We start from the raw sequence: 25,672 nt of genomic DNA on the forward strand, positions 1-25,672 counted from the left end.
AGGAGGAAAAGCGTCGCCCTAGCAACGGAATGATCAGCAGCAGGATTCTTCTGCAGCGGATTGAATCTTTCATGAAAGAGAAACGCATTCAGCTTCTGGTTTACTAACTAAAGCCGTAATGGCTGCAAGCAACCCATCCGTGTTTCTTCTTACGGTGAACGGACATATTGAGGGAGCGAACGTGAGTGGGCTTTCTGTGTTTTAGCCTAGCAGCTGATTGTTCAGCTAGCATTAGCACCCTTTGAGGTAACTTGTGCCATGGATTCGTCTCATTTCTCAGTTCGTTTACCCTTGTGTACAGGTGTAAAGCTGATATTATCTTTGTTGTATTTCAGTTTCCAGAGTATGACAACTTGTACTGCAAATATTGTTTTGTCTACGGCCACGACTGGGCTCCCACCACGGTGAGTAGCTGTCAAGTCCTTTTCTGCATCTCGAGATTCAATATAAAATTACAGTTTTATATATAGTAAAGGAACAATTAGCCTGAAAAGGGGTCATGAAGTCTTTACTAAATAACAAATGGTTAAAGTCCAGCCCCTACTGAAATTTCGTGTGTTTGTTTGTTTTCGTCCTATAGGGGTTGGAGGAAGGCATCACGCAAATTGCTAGTAAAAGCAGCCAAGCTTCGCACAGGTTGATATGGAACTTCCCACTGGCAACAACATTTAAGAGCACAAATCCATCTGGATGTGAGCATTACACAAACACACTCAAAAACACGTGGTTAATTGCAAACAGTTGCCCTCTGTTGACAAAAATATTAGATCCTTTAGAAGGAGAAGGGCAAATTAGTTGCACTGTCTTTGCAGATCAAGAGAAAGTATATGATAGAGTGACAAGAGATGAATTGTAGTACTGACAGACAGCCAACCAAGTATGTGAGAGTCAACCGTCCAAAGTGCACAAGAGAGGTGAAAAAGAGAGTGCAGGCTGGGTGGAGACAAGTGTCAGGGGCGATTTGTGAAAGAAGGATAGCAGCATGAGTGAAAGGGAAGGTTTAAAGGATGGTGGTGTGATCTGTTATGATGTATGGTTTGGAGTCTGGGAGTGATCAGGATGTACGGGACTGGAAATTAACATATTAGAGGGACCACTCAGGTTGAGCAGTTTGGAGACAGAGTTTGGCATGGAGGGAGGGAAAGTGGAAATGTTGGACAAAGGATGCTGAATATGGAGCTGTTAGGCAGGAGGAAAAGAGGAAGACCACAGAGGAAAATGTTAGATAGGTGAGATTGAGGCAGATGATCTGCTCTGAAAATAGAAATAGAAGTAATATCTAAAACTTATTGTAGACAGAGAATTTATGTATTAATTAATGGGTTCATTTTCCAGGGCCTCAGCTTGTGGTGAGTGTTTATGGTCCAGATGTTTTTGGCAACGATGTGGTCAGAGGCTACGGAGCAACACACATCCCCTTCACACCAGGACAGTCAGTACTGCTTTCATTTACTTATTAGGTTTTTTGGGGGGGTGGGTTGCCCTACACAAGTACCATTTTCAAATGACTCGTGCTCACCTTTGAGCCATGTCAGCATGTAGACACCACCTGCTTCTTTCAGCAGGAAGAGCGTGAAACAGAAAATAACCTTATTTTTATTCTTCAGGCATACGAAAACCATTCCCATGTTTGTTCCTGAGCCCACATGGAGACTTCAGAAGTTCACAGGGTGAGATGTGTGCGGTCTTCTCATCTCTCTGCCAGCAGCTCGGGTGGCTTATGATCTCAGAGCAGTACAAACTGCGCAACACCTGAGCTAAAGATAGGCTCTTATTACCTGTATGGTGAGAATAATTAACATTGTTTTTCCTGCTTCTGTGATCAGTATGCGGAAAAACACAAACAAAGGTATTCCCACGTTATCTCCTGACAACCTAAGGTCGCATAACTTTGGTGGCATGCCAAAGTTATGTCATTTGTTGTCCTGACAGTGTAACTGAAATAAAACAGCAGCAGCACATTTTTTAAGGGCTTTTCTTCCTCTTGTTTTAGCCACTTGTATCAAAGTATCAAGTTATGGTTAACTTGCCTTAAAAAGCCTTCCAGAGTAGACTGAGAAAACTGAGTTTATCTCAAGCTAAATGCATATTCTTAAGCCAGTTTGTCGTACATAGAAAGGTTCACAATTTTTTTCCTCTCCTCTGTTCAGGTGGTTGACGGGACGACGGCCTGAATACACAGATCCTAAAGTGGTGGCCCAGGGTGAGGGCAGAGAAGGTGTGTGGCTCTTGTCTGTATTTCTTTAGTCCCAAAACTAGCATGCTGTGCTAAAGTCACATCAGGGAACCCGAAAGGAGTCCAGTCTAGTGCTATTAACTTCTTGTTGCTGTTGAAATAGTTGTTTCTCCTATCGCAGTTCTTATTCTAGTGACTGAGCCTTTAGATTCACAACAGATCAAATCACACAAGTTACTCCAGGCTCTGGACTAAAACAAAAACTCTGTGTCTTATATTTAATGTTGCAGTGACTAGAGTTCATTCACAAGGCTTTGTGTCAGTCTCCTTTCTCATCATGACTAAAGACATGAAGAAGATGGACTATGAGACGGGACCATCAGGCCCGGCAAACAAGCCCTCTGCCACATCTGGCTGATCAACAGAGGAACAACCATAAAACATGTGGTAACATTAACAGACTGAAGGAAATTTGGGCCAAATGACACATCTCCTCATTAAGGCGACATTTTTTCCCCTCACCGTGACAATCCCGTGTTCAAATGAGACACCAGCAATAATGTGCGCATCTGGAAATATTGTGTAGAGATGGAATTATACTAATGTGCTTTCAGTTATACCTTTTGTACCATTTTTGATTTTTTTCACTGTTACTGTATGTTTTTTTAAAAACTTTTCTAACACAAATAAACTACACATGTTGAGCACAGATCGCTGTAGTCTGTGGGCAAAACATCCCCAGCCCTAAAAACAACATGCAAGGAGAGACAGAGCGGACAGAGCTGAAGTGATACACAGTTTATTTTGAACCAGTTGCAGCTACAGTTGTCCTCATCCGACAGGGGTGCGGAGCCTGCTGCGTTCATTTGTTTAGATGTCGTTAAAATACCACAATGACTTTTCCTACAAAAACCCATTACACAGAATAATAAGGTATACAGAAGAACAGTATGTTACAATAGTACAAATGATAAATTATATTATACAGTTATAATGCCAACAGGTTGAGCACGTATCCAATAAAAAAAAAAAAAAATTTAAAAAAAGGAAAGAAAAAGCAGCCTGCTCCCAGTACTATGAGAAAGGTAAATAGACACGAAAAGAAAAGAATAAAGGAGGCTGTTTATGCATACAAAGACAGACAGCCTGTAAGGTCAGTTAGTCCTCTTGATAAAAGCATAGTGAATACATAATGTAACACAGAGGAGCTCGCTACACACAGGCCACATTTTCACTGCACCATAGTCACGACTGTGAACAACGCTGCCAGGGATTCAAGAAAAAACGTTTTCCGGCTGCAGCGTTCTCAGACTGTTTGAGCGCGACGGCTCGAAGCCTTTGTTCTCTTTTCGACGCTTCTATAAACTTTCCTGCAATTGCTGAGAGTGAAGTTTAAGGTCAGGCCCGCAGTGAAAGACAAGGCCGGTGAGAAGGTGACACATCTTGAGCTAGAATATCATAGTAGTGTTTCCATGAACAAGACTTAGTTAGCAAATTTTATCCTGCAAAACACATCAAGCGTTAAGTCTGTTTTTATCTCGTTCACTTTTTCCTTCTTTTATTTTTGCATATATTTAGTTGAGATTAAAAAAATGTAAAAATGCTTGCTGGTCTGCAGGGGTTGCATCCATTCATTCATTCAGGACCCCCAAACGTAAAAAGCAATCACCACCGCCACCCTCGTGAAAAGCATACGCACACGTACGGTCGGAGCTGCCCCTCCTTTTGTTTTTGCCTGAGAGAAATGAAGGTCTGCTTTAAGTGGATGTCTCCACGGTCCTGCAGAGTAGCTATCATACCAGAGCAGACCACGAGGGGGCGCCAATCCATATCAAAAGAAAAATTAACAAGGAAGGAAAAACAAGCTTTCCACAGTCACATTGGCAGTTATTGAGAAAGATCTGAAGAAACTATTCTGACTTACACAAAAAAGGGTCTGTACACCAGGTGCAATTCATCCATAGCTGAATGTCATCAACCCACCTTTCACAACCAAAATGACGAAAGACAAGACACACTGCTCGCTGTCAGTAAATGTGCTGATGTTCAGCCAACAGTAACACTTTCTTACACAAAACTCTGAACAAAATGTAAAACAGCTCTGAAATATAAAACATTTTAACAATGGAGTCTCTGATCTCAAGAGCGTCAATAAACAGAAAGAGAAGGGGGGAAATGTCAGTAAGCGGTGACTCTACTGTTCAAAGTAATCAGAGTACGGCATCCTCCGAAATCACAGTCGCTATGACTTTGGTAACAGTTGTGCTTCTAAGAGAAGAGAATTACATAGCCTACCCATAGGGTGACACAAACTAGAGTAACAGGAAAAAAAATAAAATAAAGATGACACATGGCTTAGCTAGGTACACAGCTCCAAAACTCTGATAAGCTTGGCTATGGATTTACACCTAACATAAACAAAAACAAAATAAAGTAACCAACACAAGAAAACAACCGCACGTTTACGTAACATGACTCGCTGTTGTTTGCTGTGGGATTCCCTGTGCTATCAATAGACTGATCCTGGAACAACCCCCTTTGAAAATGTGTGTGTGAGTGAGTGCGTGCGTTCCCACTAGGTAATGTAATCCTGTAGATAGATTAACGCCAGCAAATCCAGTCAGAGGTAAACTCTTCCCACAATGCCAAGTGTCTGTCATATGCTTTAAAATATATATTTTTTTGTTAAAGCAACAATCACTGATATCTGCTGCAAACATGCGGGCACGCGCACACACACACACACACACTTAAGGTCGTTGATGCCTAAGTTGCCCCTTGTTTGAGTTCCACTTCAGAAACTAATTCCAAATCAGTTTCCACTTATCAGACTGAGAAATGGGAAAACTTGTTCATGAAAGTACACTTGGAAACTAAATGCATTTCTCCTGCAAACGCGCACATATACACACAGACATACACACACAAACACAACCCTCCTTCCACACGTATCCCTTTGAGCCTTGAAACAAACTTAAATTAAAAAAAAAAAAACTGTCCCATGATGCCTCACTGCATCCTATTTATATAGCAAAAAAAAAACAAAAAATACTGATGCCACCACAGTTCATGTCTTTTTCACTACAAACATTTTGGGGGGGCTCAACATGTAGTAGTTAGTATCAGTACACTTGCATGTGAGCAAAAACACAGATATTTAAAAACAAACAAACAAAACATCTCCTCTGAGAAGCTTTCATTGTTATTCCTGTGAACCACTGAGGTCAAAGGTCATCTGGAGGGTCTGAAGAAAGTTCAGAGATTAGAGGAAGTGACCAGATGAGAGTTGTGACCATGAGCCGAGGCACTGTGTTTTTGTGTTTGTGTGTGTGTGTCGACTCGGCTGTTTTAAGCGGCTGGACGTCCTCCCTAAGCTAAGGTGTAGCGGTGAGCCCAACAGTCACAGAAAAAAAAAGAAAAAAAGAAAGAAACAAAAGAAGAAGAAAAAAGCAAACAATTGTGCAAAATTCCTGCTTTGTAACACACACACACACACACACTTGCACACAGAGTATAAACACATCTAACCATCTCTCATCTTTACTCCAGTGAGTGGAAGTTGACTCGCTGGAAAATACACAGTGTAAAAGTACTGAGATGTGCACTCTCTCACACACACACACCAGCTGGCAGGGCTTATAAAAGATTAGCTCTAGTGAAGAGATAAGATCCTGGCATTAGAACAGTCAGACTCTCCTGTCACTCCACTACAGAAGAGGAGAGGAGCGGTCCTAAAGGGAAGAAGTAAGGGAGAAATGATTGAGAAAAGGACAGGGAGGAGAGACTGTGGCCAAGTCCTGCCTCAGTGGAAAAACTGTAAACACTGACGCTACTCTTAAAAGTCTGTGGACTGATGCAAACTCTTTGTGGTCATCAACATTATCATTAGATCAGCATGGAACACAGGACTAGGCAGCTTGTAGGAGAGAAAGAAAGAGAGAAGAAAGGAGTTAGGGAGTGTGGTAAGGTAGGAGAGGGTCCTGCTGGGACTCTGGCTTGGAGTTGGTTATAAATGGATAATTGAGATAAGACGTCTCCTTGTTCGTTTTGAAGCTTCTTGAGGGGCTAAAGTTGAAGAGTAAAAGGAAGGGTTACTCCATGATGTCCCTCTCCCTGTCATCCTCTCACAAAAGGAACGGGTTGGTGGTTCCGGTGTTTTGAGTCCCAGCCTGGGGGGGCATGCTCATCAGGGGCTGGGGCATGGACATGGAGGATGGAATCCCTGCGCTCATCCCCATGCCTCCCACAGCACCCACTCCAGGCATCGAGTGGCCCATGGGGGCCATACCTGTCAGAGGGACCATGGGGACGGGCTGAGGAGGCATGGAGGAAAGGCCTATGGGCTCTGCCATGCTGCCAAAGCCAGAGGGCATCGGGCTGACGCGCATCTGGTTGAGGGTGGGGGGAGCTGGCTGGCTCACTTGGAAGGGGTTGGCCGGGGTTGGAGCAGAGCCACCTAAATAAAGTGAGGGGATAACAAACAAAGGAAGAAAACACATTAGTACAACAGTACATTGTGTTTAGTTGGGCTATGTCAGTTGGACATTATATAAAGTACTCGCTAAAATACTTCAAAGCTAACACTTTCTTCACCCATCCCACTAAGATTGTTAGAAAATAAATAAATAATAATAATAAATATATAAAATATTAGATTTCACATTCTCTTTGCTCTCCCACCTGTTGAAGCCAAGAATGGGTTGACAACTGGCGCAGGCTGGGCCGGTTTGGTCACCAGAGAGTCTAAATTGACCAGGGCAGCATTGGGACCCAGGAAGGACTCAGGAGTCTTTCTAGTTGGGTTTGTGATGATGGAAGTAGATGCTGAGGTGGGAAGGGGATCAAATATGTCCAGGCTGCTACTGCTGGCCAGGCTGAGTTGGGAGGGGACAGAAGATGCAATGCCCATATCACCTGAAGAACAAAAGTAGAGGTAGTCGTATTTTACAGCTGAACGAGCTGCTTTCAGAATTGGGCAAAGCATTATGGATTTAATGCCTACTCCAGTCGGGCACGGCAAATAATTGAAGGCATCTACGATACCGAAGAGTAGTATTTGAACAAAAAGAATTGATTTACTGTGGTATTCTATTTTGTTTTGTTCTCTAAACTTGCTGTCCATTTGGATTTCTCAGAGTCGCCGACCTACTAGCGGACATGTTTATCAGCACATGAGCAAACCAGATTCAGACTGAGAGTAAAACGAAACTGAGTTGATGCCATAAAATGATCAGAAGACGCTATTATGAGAAGACATCAGAGGCAGACAGCCTGGCTGTTTGTTGTGGCAGCAGTCAGATAGCAGTGGAGACATTCACTGATGCACTCATAAACCCAGCTTACTAGCAACAGCACACACACAAACACACACAAACGGAAATGTCAAAGATGAAAACTGCTGCCACAAAATAAGAAATGAAGTGTAGCAGATCTTAGAAACAGCCATGGTAAGATGAGATAGGCCTACAATGCCCCATAAATCTTGTAGATTTCAGCTGGAGCTCAAATCCGCTCCGTAGAAGGTCGCTTCACTTTATTCTTTTCCTCACCACCTCTTGGACTGCATTAGTGCTGCGTTAGTGTTGAGCTAGAGCAAAAGTCATCATCCTCCCACACTCAGACTAGAGAATAACACCGTCCAAACTGTTCACTGGAACCTTATCAGACACAGACCTGAATGGAGCTGTGAATAGGATTAGTTTAAATTTAGATGTAAATTCCCAAATCGAGATTTAACAAGAATCAGGTCATATCTGAGAGGGTTTCCCTAAACTGAGTCTGATAATTTATTTAACAATGTACCTTCAAAAGCTGCCCCAGATTACACCACAGTGAAATGGAACCAGACTGGAGCAAAGAGCTGTTTCCCGGCCACAATTTGATACAATTACTGCCAAATCAGCTTAAAAACCTAATTTTAGTGGTTATAATGCTGCCTTTGCTCCAGTCTGGTGATACTGACATATAAACACAAGACATGTGTGTGTCTCTGCCATGCAGAAGCAACGCATCTGCACAGACAGACACTGACAAAAACAAAAAACAACAACAACAACAACAACAACACAGACTCCATGTCATTAGAGAGACAAAGACAGGGTGAGTACCAGTGGGGACAGAGGAGGAAGAGCGCAGGCTATCAAACTCTGAGAAGTCTTCTTTGGATGTACCATTGGATGCGCTCAACAGGTCAAAGCTACCTGAAAGGAGAAAATGCATACACAAATGCAAGAATACAAGACAATACACAAAGTAGACAAAAGTTCACATAAACACAGAGCAAATACATAAAAAGACAAATGGAATACAATATGAGTATGAATGACAATGAATACTTTGTGCTGTGTTGCTCTGTTGTGAGTTTGAGTCTTCAAGTCGACTGAATTTTCATTAAAACCTTGGAAAATTATACAGTACAAAAAAGTATAAACAAGAATCATCCAATTTCAGAGTGCTTTAATTCGGTAACAATCGAAACACATACAGGGATTCGTGAGTTTCACATGATTGCCAGTGGGTAACATAACGACAGCAGTGGATGCACCGACTTGTGTATCTGACGGACAAACAGCAAACCAATCACACGGACACATGCTGTGTGTCAGGAGGTAAACGCACTGCACAGTTGTAAACATTGTAAGCTCTCTATGTGAAACTTAAATTCAGCCATGTATTCTAAAAGTCACCGCAAGATTTTTAAAAAGCTCTTTGAAATCGGATGATTCTTTTTAAAACATTGTGTACTTGCAACTTTAATTTATTAATCACAAGGTAAGAAGCAACATGACAGGTCACCTTGGTACTTAGTTGGCAGCAAAGCTGGCTATGTTTAGGGCTGGGGGGGGGGGGGAGAGAAGGTTACCTGTGTTGGAGGGTTTGGGGCGGGCTGCTGCAGAACCCCATGGGTCAGAAGCAGGAATGGAGTTGGGCGCCCAGGGATCGCTGCTCTTGATGGGTGGGACAGTAGAAGTGCCCCATGGGTCCACTGAGGTTGCTGGCTTAGGGGCAGATCCTGGAGGGAAGGGGAGACATTCAATGTTCTGTGGGTGAGGGATTAAAGGTATATACAGGTAAAGAGAGGGGAGTGAATTGGTGAAAAGCAGGGTTAATTTAATGCGCTGAGCCCCCCTGGGCCTCACTTAATACATCAGTCCAGCCTCGAGTTGAGGAAGGAAAACCAACAAGCACCTTATCCTTGAAAAATTATTTATGTTACCGAATTACATCACAGAATCCAGAATGAACGGTCAACCAAACACACGACAGATAAGGGATAAAAACGCAGTAAGCTCCCTCATTTCTGGGCTGCCGCTCTTTCAACAGTCCTCAAATTTTATCATTAGGTACATTTCACAGAGTACAGAGAGCAAACAGTGCGAGGGATCATGTGATTTCATTTAGGACTCCAAAGAATCTGTGTTATAATTATCTAAAAATCTCACATATGTGATTTCGTCTGTGATTATGCTGCAACAGAAACTATCATGCCCTTCCTTAATCAAACATTTAAACAAATTTTCTGTAAACCCGAGACTAACAAATACTGAAATAAACTGAGTAATTACTGCATAGTTCATTTCAGTTCAATCTATCCACATAGACACTCCCTCTCACACGCCAACCTCATCATGACAGAGGACTATTACATATCTGACTCCCCGAGCCTGCTTTTCTCCCAGCATCATGATCCCTTCCTTCACAATGTCTTCCGCTAACTCTCACCCTCCCCAACCCTCAGTGCAGTAATGCTGCTGAGCCAGTGGAGCAGCATTCCTGTGTAACAAAGAGTCACAGTCCTGCAAGCGGCAGGTGGAGAGCAGAAATCTCTTTCACACACATGCAAACTTTTCAGTGATAGTATGTAGTAGAGCAGGGCGATATGGTCAAAAATATATATCACGATATATATTTGGAAAATTTGCGATAACGATATAATTTCTGCGAGACAAAATACAACTCCACAACTTTACTAGCGCAAAAAAAACCTGATCCATTCATTTTACTTAAACAAGCAGCTGTTTTTATGTGCATTAAAGCTATATAAACATTTAACAGTGCAAATGCAAATTCCTTGCTGAAAGTTTAACCAAAAGGTATTTCCAGTAGAAATGGGCTGACATATCCTGAGCATAACCATGTATAATATCCACTGAAGTTAAAAAGAGGTGCTTTGCAACATGAAACCACAGTGTGCCAAATAAAAAAGTCAAATACGTATTTCTCGGACCATAAGGTGCACGGGATTATAAGGCACATTAAGCGAAACAAAGCAGTCAGATAAATCAAACTTTATTCAACTCATTCTTCTTGCTTCTTCCACTTCTGTACCTTTGATTCATTAATGCTGTATTCTATCACAGCTGCTCTATTCCCTTGTTGTTGCAGCATATTATTGACTAACCTCGTATTGTGGATGGATTGTCTCAATTGTTCTCCTGACTGAAGTTTGGTCTGTTTACAGCATCCTGCCATGCGATTGCATTTGTCTCTAACCATGAGGAACCTTCACGTTAACTTTTATCGAGTGGAAAAGTGTTAGCGTTCATCCTCGAGCGTCACTGTTTATGTTGTGCTAACATAGCTGTGTCGCTAGCGATCACGTAGCACATCATTATAAACCAGCTAGCCCAACTTCAGTAACCCTACAAACGTCACTGCTGTTTAGTTTTCTGTCTTCATTTATGTTGGAAGTGATAGCAGAGCTGTACGTTTGAATTTTTTCAGAAATCTCTCAGTCAGAACATGCTATATCATGTTTAGGTAACTAGCGAAACTAGCGAGCTAACTTCCGCTAACTTCCTGCTAACTTCTAACTCCGAATTCTGTTTTCATGGATGCCTGGATGTTAAACTTCATAGTTACACCTGGTAAAGCAGCAATGATGATCATTTCATTAAAGGTGAAAGAATTTAGACAGTTTTAAACTCTCAGTGACGTTTGTTTGACTTCGGGACTTTAAAGGACGGAGTTTAGGACCCAGATTACTTCCAGATTTACAAGCACCTTAGTCGACAAATACAGCGGCCCCACTTGCATGTTCTACAAAAAAAAGTGCTTTGTTGTGTATCTGACGGACAAACACCAAACCAGTTAAGCTGCACCATTTTTACAAAACAATTCTGGCTCATTCTTTTCACTCAATCTACTTTCCCCATTCACATTCTCCGTTACCGTGCATTCTCCGTGCTTTTTCGGCACTGCGCATGCGCGTTTTACCCATATTCTACCGTGATGTCATTTTCTTATCGTTGCCTAGCTTTGTACCGGTATTACCTTGAACAGTATAATATGGCCCAGCCCTAGTATGTAGATCTCACATGATGTAACAACTTTCAAGAAAGCAAGAGTGTGTGTATGTATATACCATAAGGCTGCCATGGGTCAGCTGATGCAGCAGCAGCTCCGGCCCCAGCTCCCGTGCCCCAGGGGTCAGCACTGGCACCAGGCTCGGGGACATCCATTAGATCCATCAAAGTGGACTGTGGCTACAAAGAGAGACCCATGGGTTAGAAAATAACAAAACGACAGGAGACCAGATAAAAGGAAAATTAAGCATGGAGACAAAAGAGGAAATATACAAAGGGGGTGATTGAAGATATACACGGAATATATGAAATGGAAAAAAGTAGGAAAGACAATCCGTTGGCCATTATCCTGCACATGAATACTGTTCAAACATAGAGGGTAGTTATGTCATTACGCATTGAGAACAACATGAGTCATTGTCGTGCAACCGTACGTCTTCAACTCTTTATCTCTCCGTGGCCTCAAACTGCAGCCGGGCACTTATTCAGGCAGAATAATGACAAATAAACTCGGCAGTCTGCTGCCAGTTAGCGGCTTCATTACGGCTACTGAAGGGAGCAGACAGGGTGAGGCAGAAAAAGGAGATGGGGAGAGACAAGACTATTTCAGGAGCGTGTTTGCGATAATGGAATAACTGAGTCACCGCAACCACTACGCTTATGTGCTTTTTACCTCTTTTTTCTTCTTGGCAACTTTTGCAGAGCCTGGGCCTTCTTTCTTACTCTCCTCTAAGGCCATTTGTAGTCTCAGGTCATCTCCTCGGCGTATGCGCTCCTCCTGCACACACACAGAAAGACCAACCCATGTGTAACTTATCTCATTCTTCTCAACATGACATTTTTCAAAGTGATGTTCAATTAAAGATGTGTTTTTGTACTACTAATCTTATTTTTACTGCAAAATAGGCTCATTTATTGTATGTTTACTGAAAACTAGCGCTGTGCAATACTGAAAATATTGACATCAAGCTAATGCAAAGTAAATACAGGGCCAATAATGCCAATTGTGGACTTAGAAGGGTAGCTTACATACAAAGCTCATGACTCTGAAGACATTTTAATGACCACTAAATCACTGTGATTTTTTTCCTATATAAATAATTAGTTAACACAACAAAACACTCCTTTCAGCTGTTTTTGAATATGGGCTTTTTGAAGACCTGGAATATAAGTGTGCCTTTCTCTAAGGTTGTTTTCACACCTGCTGCGTTTAGTCAGCTTTAATCAAACTCTGGTTCATTTTCCCCTTTGGCCCCCAATCTGAACCAACTACCAGAAGTATATCGCAATTCTGAGCTAAACAACTTGCCACTGCCACGTATGCTTTGTTCTTTAGGATGTGGCACGGTACTAGAGGTCTGCAAATGTCTTTATGGGCTAGAAACTTTACGTTAAATTAACGTAGTTTCTCCATATTCTCCAGAAGTCCAGAACACACCACCTTTATTTTTTATTTTTCTTCCTTCCGCTTATTGGCCGGACACATCAGGCCAAAAGGTGAATTGAACATTCTCATGTTGTTGGCAGTGATGCACAAACCATGGGGCAAAAGCTGATACGGAGAAAACAAACTATTGGTGTGAGAATGCCATGAAGCACTTTTAAACAACACAAGTCAACTCAATGTCCTATAGTTGACATGACCGTTAACACATAAGGTTTCAGACATTTTTGATAGTGGAAGTTTAAGGTATTTTTCCCCCTCCTTTTCATTAAAAAAACAAAAACAAAAACAAACAAACAAACTTTAATGATAGAAACTGATACTGACACCAATGCTGCTATCCAGTTTCCTTTGGGATTATTAAAGTATTCTGACATATATTCGATATTCAAATCAATCTGCCCACCTCGACTTGAAACAGCCATGTCTGGCATGTTAGCATACGCATGTGCGACAAAGTGTGCATACCTGCTCTGCAGCCTCTCTGCTCATGGCCAAGGCAAGTTGCAGTTGCAGTTCTTCCTCTCCGCTGGTCTGAGGTCTGGCCTGTTCCAGTTCTGAACCGGCGTTAGGAGACGTAGCTAAGCAGCAAATTCAGAATGTATGTTAATGTTACTGCCACAGGGCAAGACGTCACAGTTCATTATGCACTAACTGGTACTGTCAGAGATTTACAGTTAACAAACAGTCAGGTGAGTAAACAACACTGAGACACTTGAGATTGATAACGTGCGGCACGGGTGAAACTCAGAGAGTCACCCCGTACTGCAGCATTAGTTTATTTTTATAGGTTACATCGTCAATATGCAAATATAATCACATTTCCTGTTATGCAGGTCCTGATGCTGTCTGTGTGTAAGCTGTGTGTGTGTGTGTCACAAAGTATGTGTGTTGCAAGTCAATTTCTAAGAATAATATAATGCAAGTCAACTTCTGCGGATATGTATTTCTGTACTAGTCCTCTTGCGGTAAATGTCAGTGTCACAGGGTCAGCTTCCTGTTTCTACAGAAAACTGTGTCTGGTGAAATATGTATAACATAACATTTGAAGCATAATCGAATAAAACAATAAAAACTCCCTAACAGGTACTTTAAGACAACTTCTGTCACAACAGATGCAATCACACAATATCCAGTAGTAATGCAAGACACATTTAGCATTTTATTAGCCTGCACAGAAAGCACAGTGTGTGTGTGTGTGTGTGTGTGTGTGTGTGTGTGTGTGTGTGTGTGTGTGTGTGTGTGTGTGTGTGTGTGTGTGTGTGTGTGATCATAGGTCTTCACTGCAAGCCCGTGGGAGACGATAGGTCCGTTCAGCTTATTGGATTAAGTCGGGCCATGTGGCAGCACAAAACACGCAGACATCGCACGTGGCAAACAAACAAACATACACGCCAGCTGGCTTGAACATAATAAGAAAGAGCGTAGAGAGACACTCACTATGGCGGCTTCAACTGAACTGAAAGTGTGACTGTGTCTCAGTGTGGAAACAAACTCATTTCCATGGGAAACAGAGGCCATCATCATATTTGTCTTTTCTTGCCATGTCATTCTTTTGACTTTATTTCTCCGTGAATGTTGTGGGTGTGCAAAGAATATATGTATAATGACCTGGATTTTCTACTTAACGTGTGCTTTTCTATGTGATGATAGTTCTTCTCACACACACACACACACACACACACACACACACACACACACACACACTTTTCTTTTAACCTGTTACTTGTTTTGTTTACTAAAAAAAGAAGGACTGATCAAATTTTCCCTTTGGGGTACTTTTGTTTTTCGTTCGTTCGCCTCTCTCCTTCACACAAACACGCCAGCCATTATTTTTTTTTCTACTGCCAATTTGGCTACAAATATGCACACTTATTTTTTCATGATCATAATCATGCTTCATTTCTTTTTAAATATACGTCGAACCCTGAGCAGCTGTAGAATCCCAAGGCCAAAAAACCCAAGTAACACAAATATGACGTGCGGAAAGACTAAATGTTAGTTTCACTCTTTGATGCGACTAACTTTGAAACTTCACTTTGACTAACATCCTCCTACCCTGAAAAGACATTTTTGAAAATACATATCACATCAGCAAGTTATCTGTAAACGTACACAGACAATTTGCCCGATCAAATGTTTCCATCATAAGAAGATGGTAGAAATGGTACAAAAAAGACATTTCCCTTAAAATGAAGAGGCCCAGTCTTCTTTGAAATGGTTAAAGAAACCTGATAGCCAGTAACACAAAAACAGCTCATATGTAGCCCGTGCTCTGCAGAAACAAAAGCCTCATTTATCTATTACATAGAAGATCATCATTAACAAAAGTGTCTAAAAAGCTTCACCACTGTCAACTCTGGATGCGTCAAGAAATAATCCGATGAATGGTCGCAAAAGTCAAATCGTTTCATTCAAGAGAGTACCAAAAGTCAAGCATGTGTTTTATTTGAGTGAAACTCTAAAACCATGCAATAAATGACCACAAGAGCAGATACTGTCACATTACAATAAACTGCACAACTACATTTCTTTCCACTGCTTACTGTACCTTTACCGTTTTAGGTTAGTCAAAAACCGAAAACAAGTTTTTGTTTAGCCAAAAAACAGTCAAAAGTCTTCAGTTAAAGTCTGAAGACTCAGAGAAATGTGCATATTCAAAATCCCATGCAAGTACAAAAAGTGTTGTAAACAACGACAGCAACAACCACACCTGTGCAGGTTTTCTAGGTATTGGCTTCAGATAGGGCTGCCACGATTCGTCGACTAGTCACGATTACGGCAACTATCGAAATCGCCGACAACTAATTCAATAGTCGACGCGTCGTTTGAAGCTTTGTGAGATTCTGAAAGACACAGGAATAAATAGTAGGATTTAAGAGTGTAATAACGGACTGAAACAGAAGATGGCAGCACTACATCTACAAGGATGCCAGCTGCTGTTAAACACAGAAGAAGAAGAAGCAGTCTCCAGTATCGTAGCTGTGTCCAAATTCAGGGGCTGCATTTGTAGGCCGATTACATTACAGCGACGCGACGAAGGCTGTCCAAACTCGAAGACATCTCCAAATGCAGCCGACAAATGCGTCCTTAATTTCCCCAGATTTGAAGGATGGGTCGGGTGTGTCCTTCGTGACCCAACCTATCCCAGAATTCATAGCGTGGCTCAGCCAATTCCAGTTTCCAACGATGGCGGCAGCTACTTAGTTTTAATATTACTCTTTTTGGGTCACAAAATAAAGTTTTCGGATATTTTCAGGCGAGAATGTAGTTGTGTAAACATCAAATATCTGGTTGATTTATCAAGACATCACATATTTACAAAAGTGCTCCGACATTTTCGGAGATGAGCTGGCCCGGAGGTCAAGGTTCAACTCCCGGCACATCGTTTTCAAACCCCCCGCGGTCTTTCGCTACTCAGGTTTAACATGATATATAAGTCACTTAGATAACTTAAAAATGTTATTATTTGGCTTTTTCAACGTTTTATTTGTTCCTGAGTAAATCGGTTTGGCTGAGATTAAAGTTATAGTTTTCACACAGCCGAATAAACGTCAAGCAGACAACTGATTAAACAGAAGTGTGAGATGGTCGAGAGTTTACTCCAGTGTCCTGTTATATTTTAGATAGCAAGGAGCAGACGGCTGAGTTTATTAAACTCCACCGAGACAATCTCAATTTCATTAAAAGTTTAATAAACTGTGATCTTGTCTTTATTTTTAGTTAGCACATACCTTAAACACTTCAAGCTGTAAGCTGATAGTTATATAAAAGCAGATGCATGCTAGTGGAATAAGCTGTATGTTTTACGTCCAATGGATGCATGATCTGATTAGTCGACTAATCGCAAAAACAATTGGTGACTAGTCGACTATCAAAATAATCGTTTGTGGCAGCGCTAGCTCCATATTTCTGATGTTCTTCCTTTCCTTGCTCCTCATCAAACCCGTGTCTCTGCTGCTCCGACTCCAGACTATGCATTTCCTGAGAAAGTACCTGAGGTAAAAGGTGTTTGTTTAGCTGGAACAGTGAGCTATGGCTTCAACCTCATCTATGCCTGCCTTGAACAGCTGTACTAAAGCTAAAACAGACACAGTGGAACCATACAAACACAATTATGTCTGACAAATCAGAGGGGGGGAAAAAAAAAAAGCTTTGGCTCTTGAAGAACACGTGCTGACTCCCTAGTAAATTTACCATTATGTCATAAACACACACATGCTATGCAGTGATCTAGCAGAAGAAAAATACTTTTTTCTTGTTAGATTTAAAAAGACCACTGAGCCTGAAGACATACTGAGCTGCCACAAAACAGAAAGGCAAATAAACAAAAACTGAAAGCCAACTAAAACACACCAGTTCCTTACCCACCACTGTGGGAATGAACCATATATGGATAATCGAGTCTTCTGGCATATGCTACAGACAAATCTCTGCCTGGTTTCAGAAAACATTTCAACATCCTTAGTTTTCAATCTTTAAAGAGCTGATAAGACGCTAGTTAAATAATTTCTTATCTTGGCATCTCCACTTTGGTTCATGCTGTCTTTAATGATATTCCAATTCCACAAAAGCTAAGGCATCCAACTACATTAAGGCTGCATGAGCACCATGCAATTCCAGCTATGAAGAGAAGGAGGCTGGGTTTTTGTGCTGAAATGGGCTGATGACCACTTGTGTCATCTTGCGTGGATTTATGTGGTGCTAATTGCACACGAGAGTTTTTTCTATGTGTGAGAACCATGAGCAGCCACCATTCTTGCAGACACAGTCTCTTGTCTTTGTACATCAGGGTTTTTTTTTTTGTTGTTAAATGTACTTAACATTTGGAGGTGTTTTTGTATGCATCCACATTGCACACTGCACATGTGGATGATGCTGTGTGTTAGTCAAATGCATACTGGTTGCAATGTGTACTGGCATCCAGCATGTTTTTAAACACACTGTTGAACTCGTATGCTAGAACTACACTCTTCTCTGTAGCTGGCTGATGGACCAGCAACAACACAGAGTAGCCCACAAACCAGTTGTGCCACTTATTTCTGATATCAACCCCATCTGACAACAGATGCTCTATGCAGCTGCCTACGCGCTACCTTCACTTAACCATAATTTGACCCATTAGACTGCTTCTGTGACCTAGATAAGTGGCAGAAGAGACAAGGTTTCAAACCTTGTCTCTTCTGTATGTGGCACATGAGTATGTGACACTATAAAACTATTTCTATAAAACCTGCCAAATATTTTTTTTTGTTTTAATTACTGGACAGTAATTACTAGATGTTTTAGATTAGATATTTTCCGATTATTTTTATGTATTTTACTTGTTAAAATGCTGAAATAAAAAGGCACCATTATCCAAATGTATAAGAATCAACCACAGAAGATAAAAGATAAAATGTAGAGATTTTTAGGCCCAGGGTGAGGTTAATTTTGGTAACTGGGGGCCGGCTTTACACCTACAGTCTCACACGGCCATTTATTCACACCCTGTCTGGATAACAATACTCAGAAAGTTTGTCTGGAATCCCAAAAATCTCCCCTAGCAACTCCCACAGCCTAACGCCTATTGGCCAGATCCTCCATCAGTTTCTGCACTGATGACTCAGCTGCTGTAGCTTCCGCCTCTGAGCCTCGCACTCAAACACAATGTACACACAGGAATGTGGGCCATAAATGAGAGCTTGGTGTACACTCCATAAGGATGCTAGACAAGTCTGGGCAGCCTGAAACCAAATGCATGGCAACAAACCCACATCCATAGGCGTACACGCACACACACAGACACAAAGTCATCCTGCTGTGTACAAAGAACTGGGTGGGAGGTTAGAGTGTGAAAGGAAAAGAGTTCCGTTTAGAAACTCCAGCAAAATCACCTAAAGATGTCACTGAGTATGAACAACCCTGTACTGTATTTACTCTACATCATGGAATGAAAGGGATATTATTTCATGCTTTGACAAGAGGTCTGAAATATTATAAAACTGACCCTTAGTGGTTTCCGTGCACTCTGCTACATTGTCACTGTCATGCGTCTCTAGAGAAACGAGTGCATCACTATAAAGGGAAGCAGATTCCTTTGCCATGTGGATAAAAGATGATTGGGGGGTCTTCTTCTTCTTCCTCTTCTGTGTGTGTGTGTGTGTGTGTGTGTGTGTGTGTGTGTGTGTGTGTGGGAAAGAGAGAATTAAGGAATGCAGGAGCGCTAGCCAGAGATAGGACAGGGGGAGGGGCAGATTTCAGGATGTAGGCCAAAGTTACACCAACTGTGATACAGTAACCATAATCGAGTGCACTGCATGATTTTTTTTTTTTTTTTTGCTTAAACATATGGCGTGACACCTTTCTATGTGTTAAGCCGACTGGTAATTATAATCCAGTACTCACAACCATGGTAGGAAGCAGGTGATCCCTCTGATCTGCCATACTCTTCACTGTAGGAAGTGGAGAGGTTGGGTTGAGATGAGCCTCGGCCAAATCCCATATGACTGCTCCCTGTGGACACCTGGGCCATACGCTCTTTGGTCTTCAAAGCCTGAGACCTAGCAGGACAAAAGGGATAATATATGATTAATATCTGTGATCAATCATCTTGACTTAAGCTAAGAAACTCTAGTTTTAGGTCTAACAGAACGAATAAGAATGAGATACTAGGGTGACACGACGATGGAGCCATGAAACCAAACAAAGCGAGAACATCTAATAGCAGAATTACCCCGAGAATCAGGGTTTCAAGTGGTTTCAATCCTAAAGTGCCAAAATGATTATTTTAGATTAAACATGCTGTCAAACAAATCCCCACAGACCAATTAAGATAATACTGGAAACACTACAGTTGCAACCAAAACATTTTCTCTGTTCTGTGTACAGTTCGAGACTGTGTGTGTGTGTGTGTGTGTGTGTGTGTGTGTGTGTGTGTGTGTGTGTGTGTGTGTGTGTGTGTGTGTGTGTGTGTGTGTGTGTGTTAAAAAGGCAGGTGTCAAAACTGCAAGTCTTGGAGTGATCACATATTTCTAAATACGCCACCGAGTTGAAGTGGAGGAAGGGGGGAAAAATAAATAAAATAAAAATCACTGAAAGAACAAAGTCATGCCAGACTGTTAAGACAGGAAATGTATTAAATCTGTAGCCAGCAACATTCTTTGCACACATTACAAGTGATAAAGATAAGAAGTGTTACAGAGTTATTTCCAAGGATTAACTGTTTTAGTAAGAAGGCATGGATCTCTTAAACTACACATAAGAATCTCTCGCGTAATACAGATGTTTTGATCTAGTCACGTAGACTAAGACAGCCTTTTGAACTTTGTTGCTTCCTCTGTATTAAAGGTCGTGGTTGGTTTGACCTCTCTAAGATTTGATGCCTGTGCTGCAAGCAGAAGAGCAGAAGTGCAGAAAGGACGGCAATGCACTCTGCTGCAAGAAAATAATAATAATAAAAAAAGAAAAAGGTCTCACCTCTCTCCTTTGAGGCGGTCTTCGTCTTTGAGTAGGACCACTAGCTGCTTGCTCTTCTCCCTGACGTTGATGCCCTGGTCCTTGCCATCTCTGTCGATGTACTGGAAGTCCTTCAGAGTCTGGATGGCGAAGATGTTTTCTTTGCACTGCAGCGCTACTCTCTCTGAGCCCGTCTTGATCAGGTAGTCAAGCAAGGTGAGCGCCTTGTAGACGTGGCGCCAGTTCTTGCCGTGGTCGTTGAGTCGTTTCCAGATCATGTTCATGATCTCGCTGAAGGCCACCACGTTGTAAGTGAGGTCGGCGATGTCCGACATGAGTGAAGACGACGGCCCCCAGGGGTCGTTGGACGTGGCCTCTCTGACTTTCTTCTCCGCTTCGGAGTAGTTGTTAACCATGTTCTTCATCTGCCGGCGGATGGTGCTTGGCATGGTGGCGGTTAAGATGGGACAGACAAGAAATCAAACGTACACTCTCACACAAGGAGAGCAGCTGGGACACCAACAATATTTGGGTTACACACACCCAGAAGTTACAAACGTGCCCTTCAGGTGAAGCTTGTGTTGTTTGCCCGCGTTTCTGTGTCCTTTGTCACGGCGGTGTTTTGTTAATGTTTTCCTGTAACAAAGCGGTTTGTGGATGTACGCGGTTGTTTATGAGGCTCCTCCAGGCCAGTGCAGTGTTCCCGAGTCCTCCAACACAGCGTCTGTTAAAACCATTTCCACACCCACAGTGCCGGCTGAACACATGACCATGCCATCACCTAGACCAAGACGACAAATAACAGGTTAGTTTACAGAACAATATGAAAAACAAATATAGGCAAGGGCCAGAAACCCCAAAAAAAACAAAAAAAAAACAAGCACACTCTACAATACTTGCAATCACTCAGAGTATCTTAAACATAACATCAGCTTAATATGCATCTTCTTTAATAAGTTTCACACCCCTAAAGTAATGTCACATGCCAGCAATAACAACTCAAAACCTCAATAGCCCAAGAAAAACCTACGCGTTGCTATATTTCAGATTTCTGAACAGCTGAAGTCACACGCTAATCTGAATGTCTTTCATGAAGTTCCACAGCTAAACAGTAAGCTCACATCGATGTGTAATCACAAGAGCAGCTGTAAGCGCTTTTTGAAACTAGACAAACATGTTTCATACTTTCACACTTAGATAAGCAATTTCCATGCATGCCCCCTCTATATCATACAAAGTCACGGTGCTGTGAACAAGAATTGTTTCCACTTTTATAATTTCACTTAAGTTTACAGTAACTTTGACACGATGGCAAATTACTAGGACGGATGGTGAAGATTTTTGTTAAACTAAACAAATCTGTGTGGTCACACCATTCCCCAGCACTTCCAAGACTGCTTCAGGTGCATATTCTTTGTGTGAACTTGGAGGACAATGTGAAGACAATTACAATGAAACAACATGCCATATAAAGAGGTCTGCAATAATCTAACATTTTAATCTTGAGCACCAGGTTATGGAGTACAAATAAGTCCTTAAAATATTGTTCAGGGATTTTTAAAAAAAAACCTGATATGGTGTAAATATAACACAGAGAGCAACGTGTATGTATAATATTGCTCTAAGATCATAGAAGTTATCAATGTAATTCACCAGCAGTAACTTGACCACAATCTTTGCAAAGATTTAAATTAACAGTATTGGCAATCACTGAAATGGTTAATCCATCAGTGTGCACAAGCTCTTTAATAAAATTTTTATTTTTAATGCTAAAATATAAAATTATTGTTTTTGATTTTACTGTTTTTCAAAAGCAGAAAAAAAATATTGAAGCATATTATTATTTTTTGATTAGGATGCCAAATTACAGCTGAGCAGAAAAAGCAGTAATTTCTGAGTTCTCAGAAAAGTCCAGGGTGTCGGCTTAAATTCTGGGTATAAAAACTTAATTTCAGTAACATTTCGTTTGTGACATTTTTTAAAACATTTTTTTAAACAACAGGTGGTCTAATAAGCCCTGTATATATAAAATAAGAGCTTTGCTTTTTTAATTCCCCAATATATTCAACCACAATTCTCTAACAAGTCTGAGAATGAGACGCCTTTATCTTCACAGCATTAACAGTAAGAATGAGTTTCCACCCTCCGGTGGGTGGCAGGGGAGATAATCCATTTCCAGTCAGATGAATACCACAGAAGTGACTGATGACGCCTCAGTACTTGTTTCTAAAAGATCAGCAAAGCAGCCACTAATCACTTCCTGCCAGACACAGAGACAAGTATGGATAGTGGGCGGAGACTCACAGCGGCGTAACGTACACACCCAAGTGCCATGTGAAAAACTCTTGACCGTGAAAACTCGCTTAAGTATGCAACACCTAAGGCTTACATAACACGTTTAAATCTGCTGCTGGTGCTGGAAAAGAACAGCAAGCCCCCATTAACAGAGTTGTGCTTGGACTGCAAATGCAGTTATTACTGTTATCAGTAATAAACTGCAGTTTGGGATGTCGGTGCCCATTGTTTTGCCTGCCTCGATGCCTTCCAGGCAAACCTATGATGACTTATCCTTTTCATTGATCAGAGCTCAATGCCAGGCGTGCACAGACAAGCCCAACAAAGTTCTTTCATACACATAAGTACAAGTCTGTGTGGACTTTATTAAGCACAAGAACGCGTTTTTTTCAATGTATGTAGAAGTTAAATACAGACAACTTGTGCATGCATTTGTTTCAGGGAGCTTCCTGTCTAGCAATGTCATGGAAAGACAGCTGGAGGGGACGGGGGTGAAGAAACAAGGATAAGAAAACAACTTGGCACATCCCATAAATTCACTTAACGCCAATGAAACGTGATTCCTGTAGAGCATGACACACACACACACACACACACTCTCTCTCTGAACGTTCCCTCGTCACCCTCCTCCTCACCCTGCATCCGCATGAATACTGCTCAGACCTAATGACACATCTGCTGCTATAATCACCTATTCACCCGTAGCAGACAGGAGGAAGAGAGGAGAGTCTGTCTTGTCCATCCCACCCTCCTGCAACCCCCATTCACATCCCGGAACAAACCCCCCACCCCACCCCTGACACACAAGAGCCAGTAGATATCCCCAGCCTGCCTTCACTCAGTCCTTCTGTGCTTAGTTCACGCCAATCCCAAAAGAAGACTGCACACAAGACTTGTGTTTGTGTGCGTGTCTAAAGAAATACGTGTTCATGCTGACAGTGCAGGTTATAAGTATGTCAAAAATCAGTAAGCATGTCATCATCCCGTCAAACCGCCAGCACACAATGCGGGGTAGCAGTTTAAGCGTGAAATAATTGAGTCCAGGGTGTGCTTTTTAACGGCACCAGATGAACTCGAACACATCTGTCGCCACCCATTCAGTCTCTTCCTTCTTTTCTTTCTGGCCTGTCTGTATCTGACTCACACACATTAAAGATGAGCTGTCAGTCCACCCTGTTCTCTATTTCAACACAAAGCCATTTATAATATATTTAAATATGTGGTGTTTTAATATCGCCTGGTTTTTCATGCAACAATTGTCTAATCCTTGGCGATTTTCGCTTTTGGAAGACAAAGTAATAAATGAAGTAAATAAGTAAAAAATACCCAGCGATCATTCCTTAGAATGCGACAGAAGGCAAAGGCGAAAGAGTGCTTGTGCCCTGCAGCCAAACAACAGACCAAATATGCATTTATTATGGCCATAGAGTTGGACTAATTTTGAAGGAGGAAGAGGAACAGAAATAACCCATTAAATACAGGCTGAGAAAAACACTAACCGCACTACCATCATAGTCAAATGGGACAAAGTGCCATTTACTGTTACATGCAAAGGTCAAAAGCAGAAAAAACAAAAAACAAATGAGGCCTTACTGTGGAAAACACTTTTTTACAAATCCAAATAAGATACCAGTGAACTGATGGACTAATATACACAGAACAGTTGTAATAAATTTCCCCCCAAAAATAAATAAATAAATATGTGTATCGCCTGACAGGAATAACGATTGGTCTCAACAGCATGAACTAGCAGCAGTGATGTAGTAGCGCATTATGAGATATTCCCTTTATGAATTGCAAATCATGTCACAGATACCTACAACTTTCTATGAATTCCATCAACAGTATTTAATAATAATACTGTAATGCCGCTTACTTATAAAACCTTCCGGCTTTGACCAACTGTAAACAAATCACCTGCACGCAATGAGTGTTCATCTTAAATAAAATGAAATTATTTGTCATGTATTTAACAATCTGTATCGCCAAACTACGAATATCTAAAGATACAGACGGGGAAAGAAACGTGTGACTGAGACATTAATGTCTGTGCACCAGAGGTCCATCATTACAAAAGCTTTAATCTTGGCTTGGCAGGAAGTGCTCAGAAGTTGTTGCTGTGCCGGCAGTGCAGGAATGTGCAATATGTCGTTTCAGTATCAACACCATCAGCATGAAGTAAGACACATTAGGCTGAACAGAACTACAACTTTCTTTCTCTTTGAGACCAAAGAAGAAGAAAAAAAAGACCACACCTTTCTGACTTTTCTGTGAATAAACTGAAAGTTTGAGATTTACCCACAACTAACGAGTCCTGTATATATTAGTTTGTCACTTGTTAGTGCACACAGCACACGCAAAGGACCAAAGAGTTACATCAATTCATTCATTTAGAACAGGCAGTCAGGGAAACTCCATAAGACAGGAGTTCTTTTACACTCCAGTTTGTGGTGCAGGTCTCCCAAAACCAGGTGACACTAGTAGCAGAAACATCCTAGCATGCCTTGCTTTATGAATGGGTCCATCTTCTCCCCGGTGCACCAGTGTGCCCGCTCTCAACGGAAAGATTGCAACCCAGAGTGGGTGCGTCTCTTAAGCTCCTTCCTCCCCCATTTAGGCAGACGATGAGTAATGGCCAAACACTACCCTTCAATTCCCACTGGGGTACCCATATCACAGCCACTCATGCCACATGTCACAGCAACTTAAGGCAATTCCACTAGATGCACCACAGCACATTTCAGGAGCAGTTCTTTGGTCCACTAATGTAGCGAGACGATGGAAGTTAAACAATGGGTGGTGGACGAGGCAGGCAGGAAGTCAGTCATGGGTACGGCAAAGAGAGCAATTGGGCAATTTTTAAAATCATCCTACACTGTGTGCACACAAATTACTCCCGGTGCAGGATGAAGCAGAGGAGAACAGAACAAAATCATGGAGGAGATACAACATTATAGACCCAAGCCCAATCTGTTCCTGAGGTTAGAGTTCAGCTATAGCTTTCAACAAGCTTCT

General features: G+C 41.6%; 2 protein-coding genes across 3 annotated transcripts in view; one reads left to right on the top strand and one right to left on the bottom strand.

Annotated features, from left to right (window-relative positions):
- Nucleotides 1-5,633, top strand: b9d1 (B9 protein domain 1). Its single transcript, XM_086288768.1, has 7 exons — nucleotides 1-181; nucleotides 336-404; nucleotides 581-692; nucleotides 1,336-1,432; nucleotides 1,608-1,670; nucleotides 2,151-2,218; nucleotides 2,467-5,633. The coding sequence occupies exons 1-7, from the start codon at nucleotides 119-121 to the stop codon at nucleotides 2,592-2,594; spliced, it is 600 nt and encodes a 199-aa protein (XP_086144894.1). The 5' UTR covers nucleotides 1-118; the 3' UTR covers nucleotides 2,595-5,633.
- epn2 (epsin 2) overlaps nucleotides 2,960-25,672 on the bottom strand; it is a 25,477-nt gene continuing 2,764 nt past the window's right edge. The window contains exons 2-10 of one of the 2 annotated variants that reach the window (XM_086288766.1): nucleotides 20,384-21,143; nucleotides 19,313-19,467; nucleotides 13,394-13,506; nucleotides 12,155-12,259; nucleotides 11,541-11,661; nucleotides 9,039-9,188; nucleotides 8,284-8,376; nucleotides 6,857-7,090; nucleotides 2,960-6,632 (exon numbers count right to left, since the gene is read on the bottom strand). In XM_086288766.1, coding sequence (XP_086144892.1) covers nucleotides 6,301-6,632; nucleotides 6,857-7,090; nucleotides 8,284-8,376; nucleotides 9,039-9,188; nucleotides 11,541-11,661; nucleotides 12,155-12,259; nucleotides 13,394-13,506; nucleotides 19,313-19,467; nucleotides 20,384-20,811 — 1,731 coding nt within the window. In that variant the 5' untranslated portion in view covers nucleotides 20,812-21,143 and the 3' untranslated portion in view covers nucleotides 2,960-6,300. The remainder of the gene's footprint in view (nucleotides 6,633-6,856; nucleotides 7,091-8,283; nucleotides 8,377-9,038; nucleotides 9,189-11,540; nucleotides 11,662-12,154; nucleotides 12,260-13,393; nucleotides 13,507-19,312; nucleotides 19,468-20,383; nucleotides 21,144-25,672) is intronic. The other variant, XM_086288767.1, reaches the window with a different exon arrangement.

This window comes from Aulonocara sp. 'chitande type north' Nkhata Bay, linkage group LG4, assembly GCF_057382095.1.
Source record: "Aulonocara sp. 'chitande type north' Nkhata Bay isolate Kocher_YH1m ecotype deep benthic linkage group LG4, A_spYH_male_GT1.1, whole genome shotgun sequence".
In the NCBI taxonomy this organism is placed as follows: Eukaryota; Metazoa; Chordata; class Actinopteri; order Cichliformes; family Cichlidae; genus Aulonocara; species Aulonocara sp. 'chitande type north' Nkhata Bay.

Coding starts and splice junctions, on each gene's coding strand:
- b9d1 (XM_086288768.1), top strand. CDS start 119: ATGGCTGCAAGCAACCCATCCGTGTTTCTTCTTACGGTGAACGGACAT. Junction 405..580: donor ACGACTGGGCTCCCACCACG/GTGAGTAGCTGT, acceptor TTCGTCCTATAG/GGGTTGGAGGAAGGCATCAC. Junction 2,219..2,466: donor CCAGGGTGAGGGCAGAGAAG/GTGTGTGGCTCT, acceptor TTAATGTTGCAG/TGACTAGAGTTCATTCACAA.